The sequence below is a fragment of the Mus caroli genome, unplaced genomic scaffold (assembly GCF_978045245.1).
Source record: "Mus caroli unplaced genomic scaffold, Mus_caroli_1 scaffold_5, whole genome shotgun sequence".
Lineage (NCBI taxonomy): Eukaryota > Metazoa > Chordata > Mammalia > Rodentia > Muridae > Mus > Mus caroli.
In genome coordinates, this window is record NW_028227260.1 from 131,714,641 (window position 1) to 131,737,551 (window position 22,911).

Sequence of the window (22,911 nt, forward strand, 5' to 3'; positions counted from 1 at the left end):
TTCACCACTAACAGACTCTCCTGGCCTTTCTTTAGGAACTCCAGTCCTGTCACAGAGTGCTGAGCCTCCACTGCTCTCCAGATTCACCTTCAAATCCAGTGATACCTGGGTGACTCTTACACTACCAAGCTCACTTGTCAGCACAAGGTAGAGCCTTGGCCACCTCTGGAACAGAGCTTCTGTGTGCTAGTGCTGAGGTTATACTTCCCAGAAAGGGTCACCTCAGTGAGATGCTGGTGTCTTCTTGACCCCCACTAATGTCTCAGTTCCAACAAAACAGCATTGATTATCCCCATATAGGAAAGGTTTCATTTTAGTGCTTCTTGTCTCCTGGTAATCATAAGTAATTTCTTTGCTCCAGCTAACCAGTAGCACAGATTCTTAATGAAAATATACAAAGTGTCTCTCTGCTCACTGGTACCTCATAAGGAAGGCCTCCATCCTCTGCCTTGCTCTCAGCATTCTTATCTTCCAAGCTCCCTCAAAACAGCTCAGCAAGCTTAGAAAAGCTCAATGGCTTTTTTTTTTTTTCTAGCCAATGTTCCCAAGTCCTTCCACAATCCTCCTCACTCCTGGGACCAATTTCTGTCTTGGTTAGGGTTGCTACTGCAGGAATGAAACGCTATGACCACAAAAACCTTGCTTGAGGAATGCACTTGTTTGGCTTACACTTCCACATCAGAGTTCATCATCCAAGGAAGTCAAGACAGAAACTGAAAACGGGGCAGGAACCTGGAGACAAGAGCTGATACAGAGACCACAGAGGAGTGCTGATCTCTGGCTTGCTCTCTATGTCTTGCTCCCCTCGCTTTCCTATGGAGTCCAGGACCACCAAGTCAGATGTGGCACCACCCACAATGAACTGGGCCCTCCCCCATCAACCACTAATTAAGAAAATTAGTGGTTGCCTGCAGCAGGATCTTATGGAGGCATATTCTCACTTGAGGTTCCCTCATCTAGACGACTATAGCCTTTGTGAAGTTGAGATAAAATAGTCAGAACAGGAATCCACTTCTCCCTGCTGAACTATGGGCAATTACCATTTCCTGTTCAGGGGACAGTCATTGCTTTCAGTTGTGTATAAAACAGTGAGCCCACCAGGTCCCACCGGATATTTCCATAGGTCTTGAGACTAGTCAACAAAACAATACAAATGCCATAAATCTGGGCAAGGGTGGTGGTGGTGGTGGTGGTGGTGGTGGTGACAGAGGTGTGAGGACATAAGACAGAGTGTATGTTGGGAATGAATGTGACCAGAATGCACTATATACATTTATGAAATTGCCAAAGAGCACATTTAATCAAATAACAATTTAAGGACTTGACTTCTCACAATGGAGCATTGGAAGGTATTTGACACTTTCTTAAGAACACTACTGCTGACTACTCACAGAGGGTTTAGTCCCTTAGGTCAGAAGGGATTGGTAGGGAAAAAGGGATTGTGAAAGTCACATTTTTTGACATGCCATTGTCCACATGGTTCGGTGTAGATGCCGTTACATATTGCAGCCACTGTGGGCTCCTCAGCTAACATCCTGCCTGTTCTGGTTCCAAAGTCACTGAATGTAACTAGCAATAGGAAGAGTAAGCCACAACCTCTTTTACAGTGGCTACTTGGTTATGAAAGAACTGACCCACGAAGAACCAGCCTCGCACTCAATGGGAGAACTCAGTTTTATTCCTGGAGGCTTGGACCTAGGCTAAAGCTCCTTTCAAAAGAAAAGGGGAGGGGGACTGGAAATGAAAAGTCCAGCTTCAACCTATAGCAACAGTTTCTTATAGTTTAGATACCAGTGTTCTAATCCCTGACTGTGTGGCCATCAGAGAGGGTGATTTTGAGTCCCACGACCACCAAGGGAAATTTCCATCCCAATCAGACATGATTGCAGGAAGAACAATTGCAGGCAGCAGATCCTTAGTAAACACCATCTGTTCTTTGACAAGGTACTTGGGTTAACCATTTCTTTTCTTTTTTATTATTTATTAATCATTTTCTTTGTTTACATTTCAAATATTATCCCCCTTTCCACTCTCCCCTCCCCTCCACGAACACCACACCCCATCCTCCCCTCTGCCTTTAAGATGGTGCTCCCCTCCCACCTACTCCTATCTCACCCCTCTAGCATCCCCCTTCTCTGGGGCATCAAGCTTCCACAGAACCAAGTACCTCCCATGCCACTGATGCCAGAGAAGGCAGTCCTCTGCTACATACACTTTGGTTGGTGGTTTAGTCCCTGAGAACTCTGAAGGATATGGATTAGTTGATATTGTTATTCTTCCTATGGGGTTGCAGTCCCCTTCAACTCCTTTAGCCATTCCCCTAACTCTTCCATTGGGGTCCATGGGCTCAGTCTGATAGTTGACTGTGAGCATCTGCATCTGTATTAGTCAGGTGCTGGCAGAGCCTCTCAGAGGACAGCCATACCAGGCTCCTGTCTGAAAGCACATCTTGGCATCAGCAACTGTGTCAGGATTTGGTGACTATAGACGGCTAGAATGGATTGCATGGTGGGGCGGTCTCTAGATGGCCTTTCCTTCAGTCTCCGCTCCATTTTTCTCCCTGCATTTCCTTTAGACAGAGACAATTCTGATTTAAAATTTTTAGATGGGTGGGTGGCCCCGCCCCCTCCACTGGGGGCCCTGTCTATCTACTGGAGGTGGTCTTGTCTCTTCAAGTTCTACCTCCCTGCTGTTGGGTATTTCCGCTAATGCCATCCCCATTGGGTCCTGGGAGCCTCTCACATCCGTGGGATCTGGGACTCTAGTAGTTCCCCAAGTTCCCCACCCCCACACTGCTACCTATTTCTATTAATTTTTCTGGCCCTCTGGACTTCACTCCTGTCTCTTCTCATACCTGGTCCTGCCCCACCTTTTTTCCCTCCCCATCCCCTCTCAGGTTCATGCAAACATTTCCCATCCCTAGACAAGAGGAGGAGGCTCTAACAACCTAGCAGAACTCAGCATACTTCCTTATTTCAGAAGTAAAATATTAACTCACTCTATTCCTACATAATGTTATAGTTTCTAGGATGCACAAATGCATATATAAGGGCAACATATACAGACATACATACATATAATTATATATTCCTTCTTCCCCTGTAGGCTAGTGAAACCTTCTTCCTCCTTGCTAGTCTCTGCTGACCACAGCCTGTACCCCTGAAGATAGATTACTACTCACTTGAAGGACTATTCTAATCATAGCTCAGGATTTGTCATGGGTAATAATAAGTACATAATTCTTGCGCTGTCCTAGGCCTGCCTTTCCCATCCTTCTCCTGTCACACTTGATCTACTTCAGACTACCTCTTCAGCAGCACCTAGTCTATGACAGTCCCAAGGCTGGAAATCCCTGGGCTCCTGGCACTGTTCCAAAAATGTTCTGTGAACATGTCTGCTCATGAAGCTCCCATACACATTGCACATTGAGGAATTCCCAAGTCTACCCTGGTTTACTCAGCTTGTGAGTATAATTGTCACCTTTAGGGAACCTGAGAGGATCCTTCCCCTGAGGCTAGTCAAGCACATCTGGGAAAACACACATACCTATGTCACTAGGCTTTGGGCTAGGAGGGTGAGAAACCTCTGGGTGTATTTAATCCATGGTCTCCCCCACAGCCCCATGACCTGTCAGGCACAGGTGGGGAAATCCCCAAGCTGGGAGCCTCAGTGCCGTTCACCCAGGAAGAGGGTCTGATAGTCTATCCATCAGGACTACTGGTACATGTGTCAGACATGTACTTCATGTGAGGGGAACCACAGCAAAAGGTGGGAGGCTGTTATTTCCATTAGAACTTTATCCAGCCCCTCTTGACCCTGAGTGGTGGTACGATCTCAGTTCTCCAAGACATACCAGAGGATATGTAGTGCAGCAGGACACAGGATAGCTAACTGGCATGCGTCAGTGAAACTCCAGAAATAAACATCATTAAATAGCCCAGCTTGTTGGACCCCTGTTGAAATCTGGGGTCCCATTCCTTCTCTTAACAATGTGCTTTGACACATGCTGGCAAGGATATAGAGCAGTGAACACTCCTCCATTGCTGGTGGGACTGCAAACTTGTACAACTGCTCTGGAAATCAATTTGGCAGTTTCTTGAAAAACTAGGAATAGTTCTACCTTAAGACCCAGCTATACTACTCCTGGGCATATAGTCAAAAGATGTTCCACCATACAATAAGGACACATGCTCAACTATGTTCATAACAGCTTTATTTATAATAGCTAGAAACTGGAAAGAACCCAGATGCCCCTCAACTGAAGAATGGATAAAGAAAATATGGTGCATATACACAATGGAATACTATTCAGCTATTAAGAATGAGGACACCCTCCCCAGTGGAAGAGTTAGAGAAAGGAATTTAGGAGCTGAAGGGGTTTGCAGTCCCAACAATTATCAACCAACCAGACTCGCACACGCAGAGCTCCCAGGAACTAAACCACCAACCAAGGAGTGCACATGGTGAGACCCATGGCTCCAGCTGCATATGTAGCAGAGGATGTCCTTGTCGGAAATCAATGGGAGGAGAGGCCCTTGGTCCTGGGAAGGCTCAATGCCCCAGTATAAAGGAATGTCAGGGTGGGGAGGTAGGAGTGGGTGGAAGGTGGGTAAGCAACATCATAGAAGCAGGGGGAGGGTGGGTGGGATAGGGGGGTTCTGGAGGGGAAACCAGGAAAGGAGATAACACTTGAAATGTAAATAAATAAAATGTCCAAAAAAAGAAAGAAAAGAGAGACAGAGAGAGAGAGAGAGACAGAGAGAGAGAGAGGGAGGGAGGGAGGGAGGGAGGGAGGGAGGGAGGGAGGGAGGAAGGAAGGAAGGAAGGAAGGAAGGAAGGAAGGAAGGAAGGAAGGAAGAAAGGAAGAAAGAAAGAAAGAAAGAAAGAAAGAAAGAAAGAAAGAAAGAAAGAAAGAAAGAAAGAAAGAAAGAAAGAAAGAAAGAAAGAAAGCGAGCAAGTAGGGCTGGGGTAGCAAGCAGTTCTCTTTATACACTTATACACATACTGGCACCTGGAGGGCTAGGTAGCTGTTGGGCAAAGCCTAGAAGAATTTTCCATAAGCCAATATTCCTCCAGTTTTGTTTAATTAGAAATGAGGGATTAGGAAGAGGTGATGGTGGGGCAGGACTAAGGTCATTCTGTTCTTTAAACTACTTCCTGCTGACTTTGGGGTGACATTCCATCTTCAGGTAAACCTAAGAAAATTGGGATGCTGGTCAAGTCCTGGGCAAACTGGCTATTTCACTGCTGTCCAGGCTTTGTGGACCATCTTCAGCTAGGAAAGTGCAGGCCCGGTAGAGAAGCCTCTGGCAAGGTAGACCTGAACACAGATGGGTAGCTTCTCTGGAGTTATCCTGGATGCAGATTCTGAGGAAACACCTGGGCTTGGCAGAATGCTGAAACACATATATACACATTAAAGGAAGAAAAATCAAAGTTAAGTAGGTTTGGACAAAACCTTTTGTCTAGGTGTACATTTGAAAGCTTTAGGCCCCTGGTCTTGGTGGTTGGGGATAGGAGTCCCAAAACCACAAAGGAATCTCACCCTCTGGAATAGGCAACCAGGCTGACTGACAGAAGTACTTACCCAGAAGTGAGTCCACTCGATCCATAAGAGGTAGATCCGAGTGGGTTCCTGAAGCTTACAAGAATCTTATTAAGTTTACCAAAAAGAGATAGATTTTCAACATGTTAAATTGTAGTCTGTTTTGAAATCCATAATGTAGAAAAAGGTTGTAGATGCCATATTTTTTTGTCATAGTAGAGGCTTGGTAAACAAATTTTTTCTGTTAAAAATATGAACACTCCTTAAGGTAAGCTCAGGGAAGACAGAAACCTTCTATGGAGCAGAAGGGACAACTTGAAAGATGTCCTCTGGCATCCCCACAAACACCCAGGCATGCACACATCCATGCTCACACTCACATACACAAGTGATTTTTTTAAAAAACTTCAATTGGTCTGGGGATAGAGCTTTGGCTAAGCACTTGCTGCTCTTGTAGAGGAGAAAGATTCCGTTTCCAGCACTCACATGGGTATTAGCAACCAGCTGTAAGTCTAGCTCCATGAAATGAGCCAGAGGTATAACTCTGGCTCCCTCTTTTGTCCTCTGTGGACACCAGGGTCACATATGGTATACTTCACAAGCAGGCAAAACACTATACACACGACAAAGAGTGATGTTGGTAGTTGGCTGTGTCTCTCCTGACCAGGGAGGCAGAAGAAGACCTTTGAAGTTCTAAGCCTCACATTCCTATGATCCTATCCTAGGTGTGAGGAATCTCTTAGACTGAGGGCAGGGGAAAACCATGTGCTACATGTGCTTTGTTCATCTGGAGTTTTAGTAACAGGACATGATTCCTCTCTATACATTTTGGTATCCATTTTTAGGTGCTAGTGATATAACCTTCCTGACTGTGTTATCCAAGTATTCAGTCACTGAGTGACAGCCAGCCAGAGCCCTCCATGTCACCAACAATGACATCTGAGAGTAGTTTTTCCATCCTCTCAGCCCTGAGTCATTCACACCTTTCAAGGACCTGGTTCTAGCTAACTATTTCGAAAACCTATTACTGCTTTGGTTCTATACCATTGACAAGTGACTACTTGCCCCAGGAAACCCCTCTGCAGCCTTCCTGTACTTATACGTGTGATATAAAGGGAAGTCTCACTTGTCTTGCTGACAGGGGTGTGTGGTTGAACTTCATCTTTTCATAGAAAAGGATGGATAACCTTTTCTGCAGTCTCCTTGCTAACAGTACCTCTCAAAGAGCAGCTGGTGCTCAGTAAAGGCCTAGGAAAGAGATTGCATTCACCTAACATTAGCTTTCATTTTAATTAGCTAACCAGATCAGGAGAATAAATCTAATACAGCAATCAAAATAATTTTATGTTCTTTCCTATTGCCTGGGTAATTCCTATTAGAATGTCATGGTATCTTAAAATATATTAGAAATTAGACATAAAGTCATTCTCACTTATTTATAAAATAATAAAATAACGAAACAGAGCAACAGAAGTAGGTGCGTTGTTGACATTTATGATCTTAAAACTGTCCAGTTAATGAGCCTTGGAGTACAAGTAGCAACATTTCATAACAAGAAAGCCTGAGTCACAGTCAGTACAGGAAGAATGGAATAGTTCACAGTCCCCTCTTTCCAGCTCTCAAATAAGGGTACAGTACGTAGACTCTGCCTGGCCTGATGTTGGATGGGAATGGCCAGTGTGCTGGAATGTGTGCTAGCCAGAGCATAGTACCATCTGTTGGGGGAACCTGGCCTAGGTCCTGTCTATCTCATCTTTCAAAGCATCTGCATACCTAGTTGGGTAGGATTTGGGATCCTGTTTAACGATGCTGGCAAAATGCTTCAATACTTTCATTTTGGTGGTTTCAGCATGTGCCCTCGGCCCCCACAGATACTCTCTGGTAGGAGGATCACTGCCTGGCACCTGTCTGCATTCTAGATATCCTTCTTGCACAAAATGTTCAGTAATAAGGACACCTGGGTCCCCATATATGAAATGATCTCTCCCTGCATACAGCCCCATGTTATTCAATATACGCCACAACTCCTGCTCACTGGCACAATTGTCCTGTATAAAGATGATGCATAGCACGACGATTACTAAGCCTATCTTTGGTACGCCTCGAAAACCATGAAGCATACCATCATAGGTGAGCCCGAGGGCATTGACAAGAGAGTAGGAGTGGACACGGGGATTTCTTTCTATTATTTCAAGGCCAAACGTCAGCCTCAAGCATTCAGTCGCCTTAGTAAAGATGGCAGGGAAGTGATCCTCATAACCTCGGATGACCATATACAGAATCTCTGCCTTACATGTCTTCTGCTTTCTCCTATACTTAAGGAGCAAGAAGAGAATTAAGTCAATTGTTTTACTATTGACTATCTCCTGCCTAAGGGCTTCTGAGTAAAACTCTCTTATTTGGCTGCTAGAGGCCTCAACAGATGGTACCCCTGCGCTGGAAGAAAGGGAAGCTCTCTGAGCACCCTGGGATGAACCCAGTACATCTCCTGAGGTGGTGGCCTCTTCTTCCCCTGCCTCCAGGTCTCTTGTCTCCCTTTCAGAACGAGTGCTGTCCTGGTTGACATTCCGGCTGTTCTCGGCAGGATTCATGCTGGGTTTCTTTGGAAACAGATGCAGGAAAATGTGCAGCTGACAGGGATGAACTCACAGGTCTGAGAGAGAAAGGAAAGGAGTGAGCAGACTCCGAAAGCTGTACCTTGGGCAGCTCACAAAACCCCAGGTTACAGGATTTCACTTCGGGATTGCTCTAAGGCCAAGGGACAAAGTTCCTGCATGTGCCTCTGATGGCCTCAAGGAAGAATAGACATGGCTTCCCCTGTGCATTCCTCCTCTTGCCTAAGCTAAATTCTCAGAGCAAGTTTCTGTGACTCAGAGGTGAAGCAGAGGTAGTGAGGGCACCTTCCACCCCCTATACCTGTTCAGGAGTCACTTAAAGAAGTAGCTCAATTCAGTGTGCTTCATTTGTGCTAAAACAGTATACAACAACCCGATTCTCACCTTGAAGAATGGTTAGGTCTACCAGGTTCCACGCGTGTTTACTGTCCAGGTTCTTAAGGCAAGAGGCTATTCTGTGAGAAAGGCAGAAGAACAGGAGAGGGGAAGGAATCCACCCCAAATGCCTTCGTTAGTGAGGATTCTCAACTCCCATTATGTGTTCTCACAGACCTGACTTTCCCTCACAGACCAGAAGCAGGCCCTTCAGCCCCTTTTATCCTCCTGCCTGGAACCAAGGCAGGGGACTTTGAACAGACCTGCTCTGGACTGTTGGTGTGACAGTGCCTCAGGAAAGTCTCTTGAGGAGCCACTACTTTGGAATGGAGTCTCTTGCAGTCAACCCCTGGGATCCTCTCCTGAAACTTCCCAGATGCCTATTTAACCAAGAACGGTGTTCAAAGGAGGACTCCCACTCTGGTGAAGTTCCACACTCTGAGATCCTGTAATCCTCTCAGGAGAACTGAGCCTGTAACAGAGTCTATCACTCCCTGTGGGGGATCTGCAGAGATGGCTACCTGTCCTGGGCTCATTTCTGCTGAGATAAGCATTCCCAAAGTCCAACTGAGTGGCATCTTAGTTCTCTGTCTTGACACTCCTGCTTTTCGTGCAGGGCATGGGCAGCACCCCACCCCCACCCCCACCCCCTCTCAGGGCTCTCCAGGCATTGGAACCAGGGCATACATGCTATATGAAGTCTTCTGTTTGGGGAGCGGGGTCCTCTTCACATGTTTGTTTTTGACCATGATAGCTTACCTGGATTCCTGGTCAAAACTGATACCTCCTTTGATGCAGATGACAGGTACCTTCTGGGCTCTGGCTGTACTCCAGACTTGACAGGCTCACATTTCTGAGTGAGGAGACAGGAGTCAAGATGTATTGCCTCTGGATCTACCTGAACATGGGCTTCTCAAGACTGGCAAAGGCCCTGCATTTTCTTGCAGAGTCCCCACACACCTCTTCCAGACTCTTAGTTCTATTTTTCAGGCCCAAGCTACCTCTGAGCACGAACTTACCACTGAAACCACGAGTCAGAGAAGACCTCTTTGGTCTACAGTGGACCCCCACTAACATTCTGTGCTGCAGAGCTGGAACCTTTTGCACAACGTTTATCCGAGGTTTACTGCTCCTCCTTGGTTGTCCTAGTTCCTTACCCCTAGTTACCTGACATCTTATTCCCAGGATAAACAGTTTTCCTCATTCTCAGAATACAGGCTGAAGCAAAGGCATACTGTGTCAGTCTAACCTCCTTAAGGCCTCCCAGGATACAAGGGTATATAAAGGCCTACCTGTGCTCTGCATGCCAAGGATGCTACTATTTTTTAAATTGGGCCATACTAGATATCAGGCTGCTTTAATTCAGAACCCACTAGCCTTTCCTGTCACCTTTCCTCTGAAAGACTGGCCCTCCCCTTCTGGAACTTCTCTCTCTTTTTAAAATTTATTTATTTTGGGTTATTTTTAATTGGTTATTTTATTTATTTACATTTCAAGTGTTATCCCCCTTCCTGGTTTCCCCTCCACAAACCCCCTACCCTTTCCATCCTCCCCCTGCTTCTGTGAGGGTGCTCCTGCACCCACTCACCTACTCCCACCTCACTACCCTAGGCCTTCACAGGACCAAGTGTCTTGCTTCCCATTATCTCTCAATATACAGTTGTAACACTTTAAGAGGTTCACCATCAGTGTTTCATTTAAAGTGGTCTTTCAGGGACCTGGGAATGTTCTATATACCCTGTATACAAAATGCAACTGCAAACTAAAATGACAGGAAAAAAAAAAGAATGGGAAGGGGCTTATCCCAACAAGTGGGCACTCAGGCGTCCAATAAGCAGCAAGAACCTAAAGCCTTGACTCTCACACCGTCAAATCCTAGGCGATAGATGCGGAAGCCTGAGGAAGGATTAATACCTCAAGTCAGCCTAAGTCTGTTTCTTTAACTGCCAAAAAGAACACAATGCAGCTTGATTGTTCCGGACTATCTATCTCTCTAGTGTCTGGCTTGGGGCCTCTCGTCTTTCTTAAACTCCAAAATTTTCCACGCCTGAGCCCCAGATGAGGGTGTGGTGTAGACCTATTCTCCAAAGTACACAGTAATGGGACTACCATCCAGTTGTGTCCTAGATAGAATGGGGCTTCTACTGTCCTCTTGCGTGCCACAAATACCACGAATGCCAAGCGGCTGTTATGGATAACCTAAGTTCTAAAAACCACTCCTTTTTCATTGTTTCCATAGTAAGTAGCTAGGCAAAGGGCTGATTCTGTCAAGTGGGCCCATTTGGTGCTGTTTTCTCGACCTTGTTAAGCTAAAACACTGTGGGACTTGTCTCCGGAATGTGCCCACTGGACCCGGTGGCCGTTGGACCTGCAAAATCGGCTCCCAGCAAGTCACTTATGCTATTAAGTCCCTCTAACGTTAACCAGTGTCAACACTGGACTATCCTATCCTAAAACCCATCAACATTCTATCCCGAAAAGGGCCTTTGACACCCTAAAAATCACTTACCTGGACTCAGAATGTGTGGCATAAACCGGCACCCTGATGGCTGCTCCTAACGGCCGGCCCGAGTCCCCGGATGCAGGACCGCTTACGTCACAAATGGCTCTGACAACCTCAAGTTCCCGGATGCAGGAAGAACGGCCTGGCTGTTTCCTTTCAGGTACTTCCCAAAATGGCTCCAAGGCCCCCAAGTTCCGGGATGCCTATGCGGCCATGGATTCCGTTGTAGATGGTGAAGCAGAGGCTTGAGGGGCCTTAGTCCCACATTCTCACTCAGCTTTGCTGTAGGACCCTCAACAAGATACAAACTAGCTGACTCTAGGCTTGTGTGCTTGGGCTCTGAAGCCCTGATTTGCATATTGACCAAGAAAGTCATTTTTCCCCTCCTCTCTGGGAACCTCTAAGATAGACCCCGTGGACTAATTTCCACAGACTGGAGGGAGGGGAAGGTGGCCATTTCTGCAAGACCACATATGAGGAAGCATACTCCACACTGACTGAACTATGTATTCTTGGGGTCCCTCTAACCACAGCCAAGCTTCCATAGTCCACTCTCGGGACCAACTTTCTTCTGCTATATAGGCAGCCCTTCCCTCGGGGAAAGCCCAAACACGGTGCCTTCCAGAGTGCCTGCCAGGGAAGTGTAATGTGGACCCCACTTGTTTCTGGGGCTGACCTCAGGAACCAGCTGCCTCATTTGGTGACCAGTGCTCCTGCAAGGTCCATTTCTTTCCTTCTTAAGCACTTGTCTCCACTCAGGAAGCACGGCAAGGTCCTCTCCCTTCTGGAAACCTCACAAGATGGTTCTTAGTTTCCCAGGAACCAGGATTTGGATGCTAAAAGGTGGGGGGAGGGGCAGCCAGGGTCACAGAATGGTCCCCAAATCATGGATGAGTTTGGGGAAAGAAAGATCTCCACAGGGCTCATCCTGACAAGATAGCCCCCTGTAGGTGCAGGGACATCTGCATGGATAGTGCTGGATCAAACAAGGCCTGTATATCTGGTCTGGGGCTTCCATAATCCACTCCCTGTTCCCATCTTGTCCCTGAAATAGACCAGGCCCTATCTACAGCTATTCAGGAAATCTCAGAAATTGTCACCTGTGTGCAGAGTCCTGGGATGCACAATGGAGCTGGGGACTCAGTCATGCCTACGGGTCACATCCTCATTCCAGGCTTACCTCAGGGGAGCAGCTTCATTCATTTCAGTCCCTCTATGTGGATCAGACTATCTGCAGACAACAGGGAGCCCTCACCTCGACTCCAGGAGACTGAGGCACTGTCTAACAATCAAGGAAGCCGGTGCCTGGCTCCTACAGACTCCCCGAACCCAGAGGGGCCACAAGTGTGATGGATACAACCCCAGTCTGTTGCCACTCTGGGAAGGTCCATGGTTTGCTGAACCTCTACCTGGAGCGAGGCTTCCTCGGGCCACCCTCCAGCTCTCAGCCTGACTCTGAAGGGACTCTGGCCCTCTGCACACTAGGGGCCACAGTCCATGTGTGAATAAGTAAGCTGTGGGGTGTGGGGGGAGAGGCTCACACCTACCTGTAACTCCATTAGTTAAAATGTCTGCACAACATAGGGACCGCTGGGTTAGATGAGGTCACCCTGTGCATATTAGGGGCACTTTTGTCTCCTTCAGGTGTCCACATGACTTCTGGAAAGGCCTAGGGCCTTCCTTTTTCACACAACTCAAGTGGAGATCTTACGAGGCCCAGTTCAGTGGCTGTAACATCTGAAAACCTGCCCAGAGCCATTGTGGCCTGACAGCTGTAGAACAGGCTATTCTGAGGTATCCTGTGTGTTCTCAAATTGCCTCCACCTTAGCTCCAGTTAAGATATAGACCCTGTGCTCTATGACCTTTAGTCTCCATGGTCAAGACCCTCCCTCCCAGCACTCTCTTTCCTACTTGGCTGTGCCCTGTGTGCACAGGACTGACAAAAGAGGCAGTGCTGCATTATGGGGATCCTCTGTGTGTGTGAATGTCTACCCTCAGCTTCAATTTCCAAGCCCTTCCTTATTTTCCTCACTTCCTGGAACCCTGCTGGACTTTATTCCCAAGTAATAGACTCCAGTACCCTTTAAGGGGCCCTCTGTACAACTGCAGGTCAAAATGTCTAATTCTGGGTCTGAACTCCTTTGCCTCCTGCTTCATAAAGCCTTCTCACCACCCATCAGTCTACTAGGAGAACCAGATGTGTCTGCTAAACCTGATTCTAGCTTACTCACCCCATGTCTATTTCCAGATGGATGCCATGTGACCTCAGTATATTTAGTTAATACATTCTATTCTGTGGTCCATGCTGGTCCAATCAGAGTGGACATCTATTGCAAATGTTTGCTTTTCCAGATGTGACAATGCTGTTTTATCCCAGATCCTTTAGCTTCCTTCCTGCTCTTTGCATGCACTGATTCCTCATCAAGCCCTTGGAATTCACCTCAGCTTGAAAAGTGTTCCCTCCAAGAACTTTGTAAGGCTTCTTTCTTCCCAACATTCAAGTCAGAGCCCAACAAGTCCTGAGACATTGCTTTTATGGCCATTCTTTACAATGCAGCCAGCGTCACTGTCTCTCAACTCCAAACAATAACCTGTTCTTCTTGTTTTTCCCCCACAGGCCACTGTAAATCTGTAAAATCATTTCATTTGTTGTCTTCTCCATTTCACTATGTCAGATATCTTACTCACTGTAGGAATTTTCTGGGTCATTTTAAATTTGATTTGTCACAGTGCAGGAAACCCAGAAATGATGACAGATATACTAAACAGAGAAACTGTCATTCTGGACTCTCCGCTCCACCAGTGAACACATTGGAGACTCAGAGCCAGGAAAACATTCGCCACTCCTGACAGAAGGTCCCCTTGGGACACACATTGCTAGGGTGTTGTGGAGGATTTCTGTTGCTTTCGTGCCCTCTTGAAGATGGCCTGAAACAGTTTCTTCCTCATCATTTGGAAATACTGCTGCTTCCATGAACAACTGGTGGGAAATTACCATTCTTGTCTTAGGTGTGCAACTCTTCAGCCACTCAGAACAAAGGTCAAATTGGCTCCTGACTTCATCTTTATTTAGTCTTACTTTTCCTTCTGTCCAGAAACCTCAATATTTAAAAAAAGAAATAGCTGTTTTGCAGATGATTTCATTTCATTCTTAATTAGCTTTGGAGCAAAAGGAAGTATAAAATTAAACCAGTCTCTGGCAGAGTCCCAGGGCTAGGGGTCTTCATGGGGGAAGAACGACCTTTCCAGGTCTCTGGGTGGAGGTGGAGAAGGAGGTATCTGCAGTGATGATATAGTGACCTATGAGGCAGAATTCCCTCCCTCTCATGGGTCCTGGTCTACATTTTTAGGAGATTGAGCTACCAAGAATTTCTAAGCTGTTTTTAAGCAGAGATTAACAAGGTGCTTTAGGGGTAGCCAGATCTGTTCAGTATCAACATAAGGGAATTGATAGGGTTCTATCAATTCTTGAAAGACTAAGGGTTGACACCTGATGGTAGTATTATGATGTTTGAGACTCTAGGAAAGGACCACAGACTCAATCTTGATTTTAATAATTTTCATGTATTGAGACTGCTAGCAGGACAGCCATCTCTGAGCAGTGAAGATTGGGGGTCAGGTGAAGGAAGGGATTTTAAAGGTGAAGACTTCACAGAGCCTTGAGTATCTGCACAAGTGAGCAAGGGGCCATTGTGCTCTGCCAAGATTAGGTAGTCATGGCAATGTCAGAAAGAACCTTGAGTGTCTGCACAAGCAGGTTGCAGAAGCAAAAAAGCAGTTAGTCATATCATAACAAAGCAGATAGTCAGGGCTGCTGCATACTTCTGAGGGGAGGTCACTGCGTCAGGGTTACAAGGAACATGCCATGCAGGCAGTTGAATCTGAGACAAATGGCTATTAGGGGCCAAAATAGATACCTTCTATAAAATGAAATTTTTTTTAGTCATCACATTGGGATTTTGAGCACTGAGTGAACCACCAATGCTGAAGAGTCTGAAGTACCTCTGCTAGGAGAATACTTAGAGACAGAAAATGGGGATGATTTCAAGGTTTATTGATAGTTTTCTTTCATTTATTTATTTATTCATTCGCTTTACATCCCACTCACTGCCCCTCTTCTGGTCACCCACACACACAATTCTCCCCCATCCCTTCTCCTACAAGAGGATGGGGCTCCCCTGGGCATCCCCCTACCCTGGGACTTCAAGTCTCTGTGGAGTCTAGCACATCCTCTCCCACTAAGGCCAGACAAGGCAGCCTAGCTAGAACATATCCTATGGATAGGCAACAGCTTTTGGGATAGCTGCCACTCCAGTTGTTCGGGACCCATCTGAAGACCAAGCTGCATATCTGCTGCATGTGTGAAGGAAGGCCTAGGTCCAGCTCATGTATGTTTTTTGGTTGGTGGTTCCATCTCTGAGATCCCCAAGGGTCCAGGTTAGTTGACTCTGTTGGTCTTTCTGTGGTGTTCCTATCCCCTTTGGGGGCCCACAATCTTTTCTCCTATTCTTCCCTAAGAGTCCCCAAGCTCCAACCACTATCTGGCTGTAGGTCTCTGCATCCATCTGAGTCAACTGCTGGGTGGAGCCTCTCAGAGGACAGCTGCAAGCATAACAAAGTATCATTAATAATGTCAACGATTGGTATTTACCCATGGGATGGGTCTCTAGTTAAGCCTGTTATTGCTTTGATATTCCTCTAGTCTCTGTTTCATCCCCCATCCCTGCATTTCTTGTAGACAGGATAAATTTTGAGGCAAAGGTTTTATGAGTGGGTTCCTGCCTGGCTACAGGAGGTGACCTCTTCAGGTTCCATATCCCCAATTTTCTGAGTCACAACTAGACCTTTAATTTTATTTATTTATTTTATTTATATGCATACACTGTAACTGTCTTCAGTCACACCAGAAGGATCCCATTACAGATGGTTGTAAGCCTCCATGTGGTTGCTGGGAATTGAACTCAGGACCTCTGGAAGAGCAGTCAGTGCTCTTAACTGCTGAGCCATCTCTCCAGCCCTAGACCTTGAATTTTTATTTTTTTATTTTTTTGGTTTTTTTTTTCGAGTCAGGGTCTCTCCGTGTAGACCTGGCTGGCCTCGAACTCAGAAATCTGCCTACCTCCGCCTCCCAAGTGCTGGGATTAAAGGCGTACGCCACCACACCCGGCTAGACCTTGAATTTTTAATCTGTCTGCTTCTATGTACCAAGTGCTTGGATTACAGACATGAGTCACCATACAGAGATTTATGTGGGGCTGAAAAGCAAGCCTAGGATTTCATACATGCCAGGCAAGCACTAACTCTACCAACTTCAGGCCCCAACCATTCATTTCAGCATTATTCCCCAACTCTTATGGATATGGAAAGGGGGAAAGAGGAGAGGAGAGAGAATGATAAGAAAGGTAATAGTGGGGATGCATATTAACAAAGTACATTGCATGCATGTATGGAAAGGTATGCCTCTATAATCCATGATCCTCTCATATGCTTACAATAATCACCAGATGCTTCCATTCTGCATTGATCTTAAAAGCCCACTGCCTTAGTCCATCTCAACTGCTTAAAGCAGTGGGCACATCAGAATCACTTGGGGAAGCTAAAAAAAAAATTCCTGGCTCTGAGTTCTAAGCCTAGAGATTATGATTCCAACTATCTGGAACATCTGAGATGTTTTAAGGTTCCTGTCACTTTAATGGGCAGCCATAGTCATGAACCACTGGCCTAAAACAAACACTCTCCCGACCTGAGATAAGAGTTCTTCTGTCCAAAGTGAGTGTGTGTGTGTGTGTGTGTGTGTGACAGAGAGAGAGAGAGAGAGAGAGAGAGAGAGAGAGAGAGAGAGAGAGAGAGAGAGAGAGAGAGAGAGAGAGAGAGAGAATGTGTATACATACAACTTTAAATTCTGAAAAATCTGTACTGGGGCTGAAATATAAGAGATCTGAGTAAATGCAGGATTCCCTTGCTAGTACACATGGCTCCCCTCACCAAACAGATATAGCTAGGGAAGGATGCAGCTCACTCTACTATGAAAGTGACCATGCCTCATCATGACCCCTTTGCCCAGGCCCTCCTAAATATTAGAGCCACAGCTGCATCCATATCCCAGATGACCTGGCAATGCTTGCTCTCAGCTCTGTGGCATTTGTTCAATTCAAATTCTGGGCTCTCAGATGGGCTCATTTGAAGTTTGTTTATTTGTTTATTGACAAGTTCTCGTTTCAGAGCCATGGGATGCCTGGAAATCTCTATGTATTCTAAGCTGACTTTCACCTTGCAGCCATGCACCCGTTTTTGCCTAAGATTAGAAGCAAGTGCCAGCCATCCACACCCTGCCTTCTCATATGAGATTCTTTAAGACCCAATGGGTAACGTAAAGTTAAACCCAAAGTAATGACTATGGCTGGGCATGGTGGTGCACACCTTTAATCCCAGAACTCCAGAGGGAGAGGCAGGTGGGCCTCTGAATTTGAGGACAGCCTGGTCTACTTAGAGAATTCTAGGATAAGTAGAGCTATATAATGAAGAGACTCTGTTTTAAAAAACAAAAACAAAAACAAAACAACAGTAACAACAAACTCCACCAAACTGCTGATTTTGGTTTATGCTAGTCGCTGCACTCCCACCCCTATCGCACCCCAGAGAAACAAGATTTTCCCAAAGTAGTTCCTTCATTCTTAACTCTGGCTCCATAAAAACGTTCAGCTCTTTTATGTGTTTCAGCTGTGATTGATGAATAGGTATCCATCCTCCTGTGACTGAAGTTGCTGCTTGGTGTTGTAGTAGGTAAGCAATTGTATAAATTACCTCTCATCCAAGTCACAAAATATGTTTGTCAAAATGATTTCTTCTGAAATTGCAAACAGGGAAATAGAGTGCACGGAGAGAAATTGAGCTTGCTCCAAGGGGCTGTGAATGCACCATTAAGAAGCCATAGAAAGAGATTAGCAATCCATCTGGTGTGTTTGCACATCATTTAGTGCCATTTTGGGGCATTTCTGAAGCAGTGACAGTCATGGTAGGGAGGAACAGGAGGTGGTTCCACTAGCCATTAAGGCGATATACCAAGAGGGTATGCTTATCAGGGCATGTAGCTAGGGGACACTCTTCCAGTGCTGACCTCAGTTCAGCAAAAACTCCAAAAGCTCCAAAGCGTAATAGAAATCGTTTGGATTTCAACGCCAGGGGATTCGTTAAAGCATCATGAGCTGCAGGCCAGCTTCTCTCAACAAAACATCTCTCTCTTCAGATAAAAACCTCTCTGAGCCTGGAGGGATGATTAAGTGGTTAAGAGCACATACTGCTGTCACAGAACACACAAGTTCAGTTCCCATCACTTATGTCAGTCAGTTCACAACCTCCTGTTAAGGACAACTCTAGGAGATCCGATGCCCTCTTCTGGCCTTCAGGGGCACTGCACTCACCTGTACAAACCCACAGTCAGATATACACACATAATTTAAAATAAAATAAAATAATTTACACACAGAAACACATACCTAGAACTCAAACAAAAACTGATAAGTGGTTAATTTTTACCCCAGATATCCATCATGTTTAAAGCCAATATGGGGGAAATTTGTCAGCTAAATGTGGGGCACACCTTAGTTATGTTTTTGCTGGAAACTCACTTGTCAGATATAAATATATTCGAAACTACATATATAAATCAGATGTAAACAAAACAAGTTACATTTTACATAAAAGATGTATTTAGTAGAGAGTGCCTCATTTTCAATGACATTCAGTTTTACTATTAACAGAAAATTGTACCCCCTAAGTGTGGTTAACAAGAATAAACTTTCATTCATCTCACCATGAAAGTTAGGCAGTGTGTACTTTCTCTTTTAGAAATTTGAAAGCTTGACCATTGGGAGATTTTCATAAGGATGAGACGGTGATTAATGGTGCAGAGCAAGTGTTGATGATGAAAATGCATATTTCCTAGAGGCAGAGACACTCTCAATGAAACAATGAACCAAGATTATTATAGCTAAGTGCACTGTAGCTGACCTCAGACACACCAGAAGAGGGTGTCAGATCTCATCACGGGTGGTTATGAGCCACCGTGTGGTTGCTGGGATTTGAACTCGGGACCTTTGGAAGAACAGTCTGTGCTCTTACCTGCTGAGCCATCTCGCCAGCCTCGAGAACCAAGATTAAAGAGAAAGGCCACACTGTAGAGAAATGTGGAACATGTTCATCAAGTCATCGCTCCAGAGTTCATATGCCTAGTCTTGTTCAGTTTGCTCAGAATTGGAAAGTTATCATGAGATTTCAGAGAGACCTCACAACAGAATATGAACATAATATCCACATTGTTGACTACCGTATCTCCATCACATAGGTTTCAGATACATAAAGCATTCAATTCTGTTCTTGTTAACTGGAAGACAATCTAAATTTAAAATCCAAGCCACGGCTGTAAGCATGCGTTCTGCTATCCCTAAGGACAATAGAGAAATAATAGTTTCAATCTGTCTTCAATTGGCCTTTGTCCCAATTTCTTCTCTACTGTCTTAATCTGAGTGGTCACATGGATTGTGGGTCAGAGTTCCACATTCCAATCCTGATCTTGTCACCAAGAAAATATATCCCGGAGGAAGAGGTGTCTTCTCGGAAAGGACAGATGCTCAGAGAACAGATAGGGAGAAAGGGTCTGCTTGCCCAGATACTCACAACCCTGAACACTCTGTACTTCTAGCCTTATATAATGAGAAGCCACATGGAGTCATGCCCAAGAGCAGAGATTTGGGTTCTTCCTGACTAGCATGGCAAGAGCTTCTCACTTTCCAAAGTGATAGGAAGATTCAGAAATTCTGAAGGGTCTGCATGGCACTAAGGACCAGAATTAAAGGAAGCACTAACTTTGAGAATGAAGCCAATCAGCAGGGTGGTAAATGTATGGTCTACTATGTTTATCAAGACAATTCTAGATGCTGAAGGATAGTCCCTTCTCACAATACTGTCCTTCAAGGACACATTATTTAATTAGTGACCACAAATGAATTTTATCTGCTAAAAAGCATAGGAATGATTTAGAATACAATTTCTATACACTGAAACCTTTGTTTTTAAGACAGAAAAGCAATAACCACACCATGAATTCAAGGTGTAAGAAAGCCCTCATAATCCCATGGCCTTAAAATGAATTTTTCCTCTATTTCCCAACTTCTATCTATATCCATATATCTTAGTTAAGTTTTCTATTATTTTGATAAAATATTATGACCAAAAGCAACTTGGGGAGGAATGGGTTTATTTCATCTTAAAACTCGCAGATCTTACTTCATCACTGATGGGATCAAGGCAGGAACTCAAGGCAGGAATCTGGAGACAGCAGCTGAGTAGAGGCCATGAAAGTATGCTGCTTACTGGCTTGATTTTCATGGCTTACTTAGCCTGCTTTCCTATATTATTCAGGACCACCTGCTCAGAAATGGTGCCATCCACAGAGAGTATACTCCTCCCACATCAGCCAAAACAGTATCCCCATAGATTTGCCTCCAGGTCAGTCTTATAGAGGTATTTTATAAAGATGCCCTCTTCCCAGATATATTTAGGCTTTCATCAAATTTAGAGAAGCCAACCAGTGCACCATAATTTCACTATATATTGCATCTTGTTTTTATAAATAGTACATGTTCATACTGGAAAAATTAATACAGATAAACAAGAAGGAAACTGAGATAAGCCTGCAATCTGGGCTGAGGAGATGACTCAGAGGACAGCCTCATTTGATGTGTTAGCATAAGAACTTGAGTTCAGATTCTAGAAAACACATAGAAAAATGCCAGACTTAACCATATATAGCTGTAATCCCAGCACTGAGGGAGCAAGAGGAGGTAGAGTGAAGAAGATCATTGGCGCAAACTGGTTGCCAGCCTGGCCAAAAAACATTGATCTTTAGGTTCAATAGCGCGCGCACGCGCGCACACACACATACACACACACACACACACAGAGAGAGAGAGAGAGAGAGAGAGAGAGAGAGAGAGAGAGAGAGACATCTGCAAACCTCTTAATTAGAGATAGTCACTGTTAGGTTTTGGTGCACATAGTTCTCAATTAAACAATGGATATGTAGAAAAAAGATGGCAGGGCCACCCACACCTGCTGGGGAGCTCCAAGGAGTCTCAGAGACCAATGGACACTTTGAAAGGTGATGCAGCGGTGGAAAAGGAGTCTGAAGAACCCACAACTAGCTTTAGAATAAGTAAGGAAAAAAGGCAAGTCTTATGGGAAGATGCTTTTAAAAGGTGGACTCACAAAAGTGGAAAGATGGATGCCAGAGTGGCAGGCAAGTGCAGCAGAGACTGATGAATCTATACCCTTTGCTGGTTGCTTCTCAGCTAGCAGTATGCAAACACAAAGGCCAATGAGCCTTGCGTCTGCTGGCACCAATAACAGGGAGAAGAACCTGCCTCTGGACACTGTGCCTAGCTGCAACATCACCCTGACTCTGGGAAAGTCTCAAGACGAGTCTCAACAATGGCCCAGTATTTATGATGCTTCAGAAACCATAAACCTTGAACTAGACCAGCAACTCACTGCAATAAATATTTGCATGTAAAGCTGTTTAAAAAAAAAAAAAAACCTATGTGACACACTTTAGTTTCCAAAGCCACTAGAATAAACAAATATGTGGCTACGCGGTGGAGAGATGGGAAAGATGAAGGAACTGAGTGGGAATTTCTCAGTGGAGAGAGGCAGAACTAGAGACACAACAGTGGTGCCAGGTGTGAGAGAAGGCTGTGGTGGACAAGGTGTCATTGCTGAATAGAGTTGACACAATGGTGTGCTCCAGCCTGGAGCTTGTACAGACTCCGCCCCTGAAAACATTCTCCCCAGCCATTGGATTCTGGTCCTGAGCAACAACAGGATGTCCGAGGTGAAAAATAGTTCATTTTCTGCATTGGACCTCCCTGAAAGACCTCTATGGTCCATGCTTCCCCTGGAGGTCTCTTTGGTGTGCATGGTCTGTTGCCCAGGGTTGTGTTAAAGTCTGAAGTTCATGTGGATGTCTCAAGGCTTACAGCACCTTGTGCCAAGTTTACCCATAGCCTGAGTTACCACCGAAAGCCCTGCTTATTATGCCCGTGATCTGTGCTGCCACCTGAAGCCATGTTGATGGCGGGCCGTGCTGCCACTGAGAGCTACGATGGTGTTTGTGACCTATGCTGCAGCAGAAGGCCGTGTTGATGTTCGTGGGCTGCACTGCCAAATGGAGATCATGTTGAAGTCTGTGCCACATGCTGATGCCAGAGACTATTTGGAAGTCTATGGGCCATGGTCTTGATGAATGTAAGGTCAAAGAAGCTGCTTTTGCCATGGTGTTGATGACTGCAGACTCATAGTTGAAAAAGAAGGACATAGAGGCTTCTGTGACAACACCTACCCTTACCCCACCCCCTCCCAAAAAATTAACAGCTCAGACAAAAAGCCATTGAGGATAATTCTTAAAAATTGCAGTAAGTGAGCTAGAGAGATGGCTCAGCAGTTAAGAGCACTGACTGCTCTTCCAGAGATTCTGAGTTCAATTTCCAGTAACCACATGGTGGCTCACAACCATCTATAATGGAATCCAATGCTCTTTTCTGGTGTGTCCTAAGACAGGGACAGTGTACTTACATACGTAAAATAAATAGTAATTCTTTAAAAATTGTGATAATGGTGCTGAAGTGTAGCTCTCCACATTGATGATTATTGGTGGGGGTGTGGGTGGGGAATGACTCAGTTTTCTTTAAGGGGCTGGCCACTGGGAGTTTGATCGTCTCCAGTGATTATATGAGCAACATAAATTGGACTTGATAATTTTCTTTTGGGGGGGGTGGGAGAGGTCCCAAGGTGGGTGTCACACCTGAGAGGACTATAA

At 45.3% G+C, this 22,911-nt stretch overlaps 1 protein-coding gene across 1 annotated transcript; it reads right to left on the bottom strand.

The window, feature by feature from the left end:
• Positions 1 to 7,035: 7,035 nt before the first annotated feature.
• Positions 7,036 to 11,102, bottom strand: LOC110287045 (melanoma-associated antigen 10-like). The gene is made up of 4 exons (XM_021153728.1): positions 11,045 to 11,102; positions 9,295 to 9,388; positions 8,545 to 8,615; positions 7,036 to 8,198 (listed from the first exon to the last, which is right to left on the bottom strand). The coding sequence occupies exon 4, from the start codon at positions 8,134 to 8,136 to the stop codon at positions 7,279 to 7,281; it is 858 nt and encodes a 285-aa protein (XP_021009387.1). The 5' UTR covers positions 8,137 to 8,198; positions 8,545 to 8,615; positions 9,295 to 9,388; positions 11,045 to 11,102; the 3' UTR covers positions 7,036 to 7,278.
• Positions 11,103 to 22,911: the final 11,809 nt, after the last annotated feature.